Source organism: Oryza brachyantha, chromosome 6, assembly GCF_000231095.2.
Source record: "Oryza brachyantha chromosome 6, ObraRS2, whole genome shotgun sequence".
In the NCBI taxonomy this organism is placed as follows: Eukaryota; Viridiplantae; Streptophyta; class Magnoliopsida; order Poales; family Poaceae; genus Oryza; species Oryza brachyantha.
The window spans coordinates 14,571,214-14,577,878 of NC_023168.2; the positions used below are offsets into that span (position 1 = coordinate 14,571,214).

Here is a 6,665-nt window from a genome sequence, read left to right on the forward strand (position 1 = left end):
ACCACCACCATTCCCCTTCCCCACCGCCATCGGAGGAGTGACCCCCAGCTTGCGCTAGCTCCGGCCGGCGACCTAGGGACGACGACACGTACACCACCAGCTCCATCGGAGACCGACAACCTAGGCCTGCCCTTGGCATGGTAGGAGGGAATAATATCAACGGCGGCGGCGGCGGCGGAGCCATGGACGTCTACCTTCCCCGGAGCCAAGGCGACGTCGACGACGACGGCAAGGAGAGGAGGACAGGTACGTACCCACTCTATCTTCTTTCTTTGATCTCCTCCTTGTTAATTCGTTTGCTCTTGCTTGTCGACGTTGATTGATTGAGATCCTGCATCATATCGATCTGCTTCGCCATGGCGAGTGAAACCTGAGAATTAATCGATCGAAATCGTTGGGGACCGAAGCCGTCAGGCTTCGTGAACTGGGGGCATTAAAAGCAGATGCAGATTCCCATGAGAATTAACTCGATCCGGCCAGGCATCTCTCTCGATTCCTCCCTACTACGATCGAGCCACTGTACTCATCCATGGATTCCTCGCCACATACTAGACTGATCTCAAATTAAGCATACAGATTTGCGTAGACTGGATGATCAAATTAATTACGTGCGGTCAGATATGGTATGCTACGTTAATTACACCACCGTTGCGTTGCCTGCATGCAATCTCTGTGGACGTACAGGTCATGCTTGGGTTGATCCTAGCTAAACTCTGGTGCATGCATGGTCAGTTGAATGGGCAAGCATTGATTGCCTCCAACCGTAGCTGTGTTCATATAATCTTTTCGATTAGAGAGAATTAATGACAGTATTTGAATATTTTTGCTGGATAAGGGGGTGATTGTCTGGGTTTTTATGGAAAAAACCAAATGACATATTTATAAATAAAATTTATATATATATATTATTAGCGATTAAAAGTCTGGTAAAAAGTAAGCTTTGGTGAAAAAATTTAAAGTTAACTCTAAATTTAAGATTAAAAATTCTAATTTGGCTTATAAGTATAAACATAAGTAAAAAGATGAGGGTACAGGAGAGAGTTTTATAGAAGGAAGGAGTAACAGTTACCTTTAGTTTTATTCACATCATCTACTCGTCGATTAGTAGGTAACATATACAAACACATTATCTCTAAAATACATACTAATATATGATAATATTTAATTTTATTTGTTTGCTATTAATCGATTGGTCTATTTTTTCCATCTCAGTTGGAGTTTAAGTAGATGTTGCCTCTGCATGAGATTTGGCACATCTTTCTTTTTCTTATCTCATCCACCTTAGCATTTAAACTTACCTGATATCTTGCAGCAAGTGCTTTCAGACTTGTAGTAATTGCTGTGTAAGGCTATTTGTTGCCTCCCGGATGATGCCCCGCATGAATGAGCTGGTTCGTGCTTATGGACGGTGCCAAAAATAGGGGCAGGAATTTAGATATCTGTCAATTTAATTTACTCTTATATATATATATTGTGTTAGCACATATTAACTCTATTTCACAATCTAAAAGTTTTTAATATTATTTAGATTCGATATATGCTAATGAATCTAGACATATATAAGTGAATGCTTAAAATGATTTATAATATGAGACGGAGAGCGTATGAATTAACCTTCTTAATGTTAGTTAGAAGAGGCTATAAAACTAATTGAAATTTAGATAATTTTAGTTAGACGTACTTGGATCCTCACATGTTAGCTGCAACTTTTACTGCCCAGTAATATTCTGCAGAGGACCTCTATTGATTTTAGTCACGGGGCTGTTTTTTTTTCTTATTTTAGTTTACGGAACTTTTATAGCTAAAGGTGTGATATATGCCCCAATTTATATGGATAAAAAAATATTAGCCATATGTTAGTCTTGCAAGCTCTAGCCATATATAGGTGAATGCATAGTTGAAATGACTTAGGAGTAATATTATGAAACAAACGTATAAACTGAACGAAAAACTATGGCATAACAAACATATAGCAACAAAATAAACACTAATTAAGCTAAGGACATGGATGACTTTGTGTCACTGATACATAGGTCAATTTCCCTATAACTTCCGCGTGTCAGTAACACAAAGCTAGGTAGAGGATATCATTCCTATGCTAAAGTTGGTTAAAGTTGTGAAAAAGTGTGGGCATTATCCAAATACCCAATTCATCTTTAGCATAGCAAATACAAAGTAAAAAAATGACTAAAATTTCTTTTACTTTAGCAAACACCAACACATTTGTGCCTACCTTTATAGAAGGTAACGGTGGTGACAAACTGACAATGAATCTCACACCTCAGCTACTCTCGCTGAAAATTTTACAAATTAGCCCTTAAACTTCTCAATATTATAAAACAAAAATAATTCTAAATGTATAGCAGTATATAAACAAGTAACACATTTCATGAAAAAGAAAATTTTCATTATTTTGGAGCATACTATAACACATTTTTTATCCATAATAAAGCACATATGTTCAGCTAGCTTGGTAAAAAAACAATATCGCCTTTCCCTCCATGAGCCCTACAACTACAAGAAATGGTTGAGATATTTGGGTATATATGCATGCATGGCAGGCTATACAAGAGCATCACGCAATGGAGGCCCTTAGCTTGTGATTGGGTTGAGGTTTTGCCCATAAAAACTGGCACATCTCCCTAAAGTCGCCTCATGGAGATATATATATAGGCATACATACACTCTACCCTAGTCATATATACTGGACGGAAAGTGTGTGTGTGTATATATATATCACCATGAAAAAAGAACGGTCGCCATTGAAGCTAGCTAGCTGCCAGACGCCGGCGACGATATGATATGCCATCCGCGGCGGCGCCATACATTGACTCGTCCTGAGACTGAGACTGAATGCGGTTGTTTGGATCCAGTAACTTTTTTAAGTCCTTTTTCACATCGAATCGAATATTTGGACGTTAATTATGAGTATTAAATATAGACTGATAACAAAACTAATTACATAAATAAATGTTACTCCCTACGTTCCTAAATGTTTGACGCCATTGACTTTTTATACATGTTTAACTCTTCGCTTTATTCAAAAAATTTACATAATTATTAATTATTTTTACCATTGTATTTATTGTTAAATATACTTTTATGCACATACATATATAGCATTACATATTTGACAAAACAATTAAATAAGACGAATAATCAAACGTGTATAAAAAAGTCAATGGTGTCAAACGTTTAGGGACGGAGTTAATATTTTATTAGACAAATTTTCAAGCCTAATTAATCCACGATTAGCAAATGTTTATTGTAGCATCATGTTCGCTAATCATAGACTAATTAGGCTCAATAGATTCGTTTCACGAAATAATTCAGAGTATGGGTGAGTTTTATTAATAGTCTATATTAATACTTTTAATTAGTACCTAAACATTCGATGTAACATGGATTTAAAAAAAATTGGATGGAAACAAAAAAAAGAATCTGAGCTCAGCAGTCTCTACTAGAAGTCCAGCTAGTACAGTTAGCGGCTGCTCTATCTAGCTATCCTTTCTGTCATTTTGTGATGGTTTCCTGTAGCTTTCTCCTGGAAAGATATATATTCTTGGCTGATTTTATGTTTGTCTCGATCGAGTAGGATTAATTTCTTCAGATAGTGAACATTTCATTAAGTAAATCAAAGTATTTGGGCTTACATTTTCATCTTTTCACTTTTGCTGATTTTTATAAGCTAAACTTTTAATTTTTAACCTTAATTTAGAGTCTTTTTTTGGAGTTTTTTAATCAAAGTTTATTTTTAAGTTTTTGTTTTTATATCGCTAAAAACATGTAAATTTTTATTCACAATTTTTTAATATGCCGTTTGACTTTTTTGTTTTAAAAAAAACAATGGGGTCCTTATGTATAAAGTGTACTCGGCGAAAACATTAGGACACACCCTAAAAATAGGAACTTTTCGTTTTATTCAATGGCCAATTCTAAGATGGTTATGCCATCTAAAATGGACAACAAGGCTTCGTTGCCCACTAGGCATGGTCTTAGTAGGATTTACATGCTGACACAGGTGCAGTTATAGTGTTTTACTAGGATGCACCTGGCAACATTAATTCGGTGAAATACATGATTAAATTTGTTTAGGTAATAGGGATGACACTAGCTAGAAATTGAGCAATATCAGTATATTCAGAGATACTGATTATACTAGTGAGCCAATTTAATTTCTAGCTCTTTCTTTGTATGCTGGACATATATAGGGGAAAGGAGATGCATGGGGTATTGCGGAAAGGCATTCCGTGTTCAACTCCAACTCGACCTTGCATTGATCTTTCCTGTTTATATATACAGGTTTTGTTGTCTAGTGATTCTGTTATTCAGTTCAGCCGTTTCATGTCTGTGTCGAGAAGTGTCACAGTTTTGTCTGCATATATTGGTCTATTGCACGTGCAGACCAATGCAATCCAACTCTTTTCAAATAGCATCATTGATCACATTCTTCTCAGTCAAAGATCTAGACATTGACATATCGATCGAGGAAAGAGTCAATGTGCTGGACATTTTGTTCACGTGCTGCAGTTGGATGCTTAATTGTTTGTCACTAAGAATTTGAATTTAATTCAGATTTAAAATGAGGACCCTGATGTATGCACAATCAGGCATAATCTTAGCTTGTGAAATCAATCAAAATTCAAAATTCTTGTAATGAAGTGAAGGAATTTCCAAGAATTATGTCGCAATTCAGTGGAGGTTAATCAATCAGAGAAATTTCCTGATTGGAGGGAAAAAAGAATAACTTTGATGCGATGCAATGGCAGGGACGGTGTGGACGGCGACGGCGCACATAATCACGGCGGTGATCGGGTCCGGCGTGCTGTCGCTGGCGTGGGCGATGGCGCAGCTGGGGTGGGTGGCCGGGCCCATCACCCTCCTCCTCTTCGCCGCCATCACCTACTACACCTGCGGCCTCCTCGCCGACTGCTACCGCGTCGGCGACCACGCCGCCGGCAAGCGCAACTACACCTACACCGACGCCGTCAAGTCCTTCCTCGGCGGCTGGCACGTCTGGTTCTGCGGCTTCTGCCAGTACGTCAACATGTTCGGCACCGGCATCGGCTACACCATCACCGCCTCCATCAGCGCCGCGTAATAAGCTGCCCCGCCCCTCGCTCGCCATTGATGCTAGCTCGGTGGAGCTTACTAATGGCGTGGCGTGTCGTGTGTGTGCAGAGCTATCAACAAGTCGAACTGCTTCCACTGGCGCGGCCATGCGACGGACTGCAGCCAGAACACGAGCGCCTACATCATCGGCTTCGGCGTCGTGCAGGCCGTGTTCTGCCAGCTGCCAAACTTCCACAAGCTGTGGTGGCTGTCCATCATCGCCGCCGTGATGTCCTTCACGTACGCGGCGATCGCCGTCGGCATGTCGCTGGCGCAGACCATCGTGGCGCCGCTGGGGAGGACGACGATGACGGGCACGGTGGTCGGCGTCGACGTCGACGCGGCGCAGAAGGTGTGGATGACGTTCCAGGCGCTGGGCAACGTCGCCTTCGCCTACTCGTACGCCATCATCCTCATCGAGATCCAGGACACGCTGCGGTCGCCGCCGCCGGAGAACGAGACGATGCGGCGGGCGACGGCGATGGGCATCTCGACCACCACGGGGTTCTACCTGCTGTGCGGCTGCCTCGGCTACTCGGCGTTCGGCAACGGCGCGCCGGGGAACATCCTCACGGGGTTCGGCTTCTACGAGCCCTACTGGCTGGTCGACGTCGCCAACGTCTGCATCGTCGTGCACCTCGTCGGCGGGTTCCAGGTGTTCTGCCAGCCGCTGTTCGCGGCGGTGGAGGCCGGCGTGGCGCGGCGCTGCCCCGGGCTGCTCGCCGGCGGCCGCGCCGGCGGCGTGAGCGTGTTCCGGCTGGTGTGGCGGACGGCGTTCGTGGCGGTGATCACGCTGCTCGCCATCCTCATGCCCTTCTTCAACAGCATCCTCGGCATCCTCGGCAGCATCGCCTTCTGGCCGCTCACCGTCTTCTTCCCCGTCGAGATGTACATCCAGCAGCGGCAGCTCCCGCGGTTCAGCGCCAAGTGGGTGGCGCTGCAGAGCCTCAGCTTCGTCTGCTTCCTCGTCACCGTCGCCGCCTGCGCCGCCTCCGTCCAGGGCGTCCTCGACTCGCTCAAGACCTACGTGCCATTCAAGACCAGGTCGTGAGCTCGCCGCCGCCGCGAGCGCGTAGTCACTCTCACTAGCGTATACTCAGTTCGATTCCAATGGGGGAATAATTTCTACACTCTTTTGGACTCTGAAATTAATGCTACTTGATCTGAGAAAAAAATTATGCGATGGATTTAGCTAAGTGGTTCATATATACTAGTAGTATGTTGTTAAATTAACCGAAATGAGGATGGGTAATTTTTAGATGCTAGTAATATGTAATGGTCAAATTAGTGCCTTGCTTAGTCATTCAATTGAGAATTAGCCACAAGGATCAAAAGAGCGCAGCAAAGTGCAAAACGAACCAATACCTCTTTGCTTGGAACTGATTCTGTTGTTCAATCTCCCAAAACACATCAGAGAGAGACTTAAGTTTATTTGGCTCGATACGTTTTTATCATAATTCAGGGCAATGTTATCATCCTCTACGTAATTTTAAGAGACTAGCAAAGTACCCATACTTTGCAACGGTATATTAAATGTTCCATGGATTTTTTGA

The 6,665-nt window shown here is 42.7% G+C and overlaps 1 protein-coding gene across 2 annotated transcripts; it reads left to right on the forward strand.

Moving 5' to 3' along the window:
- LOC102713920 (amino acid permease 1-like) lies at nt 1-6,377 on the forward strand. 2 transcript variants are annotated; one of them, XM_040525109.1, is made up of 3 exons: nt 1-246; nt 4,770-5,097; nt 5,182-6,377. In XM_040525109.1, the coding sequence occupies exons 1-3, from the start codon at nt 138-140 to the stop codon at nt 6,161-6,163; spliced, it is 1,419 nt and encodes a 472-aa protein (XP_040381043.1). In that variant the 5' UTR covers nt 1-137; the 3' UTR covers nt 6,164-6,377. The 2 variants fall into 2 exon arrangements, with proteins under 2 accessions (XP_040381043.1, XP_040381044.1); XM_040525110.1 differs by lacking the exon at nt 1-246 and adding an exon at nt 4,500-4,701.
- Nucleotides 6,378-6,665: the final 288 nt, after the last annotated feature.

Bases quoted from the DNA above. Each gene is read 5' to 3' on its own strand.
- LOC102713920 (XM_040525109.1), top strand. From the start codon at position 138: ATGGTAGGAGGGAATAATATCAACGGCGGCGGCGGCGGCGGAGCCATG. The intron at 247-4,769 runs GTACGTACCCAC...ATGCAATGGCAG, and splicing joins CGGCAAGGAGAGGAGGACAG to GGACGGTGTGGACGGCGACG. The intron at 5,098-5,181 runs GTAATAAGCTGC...GTGTGTGTGCAG, and splicing joins ACCGCCTCCATCAGCGCCGC to AGCTATCAACAAGTCGAACT.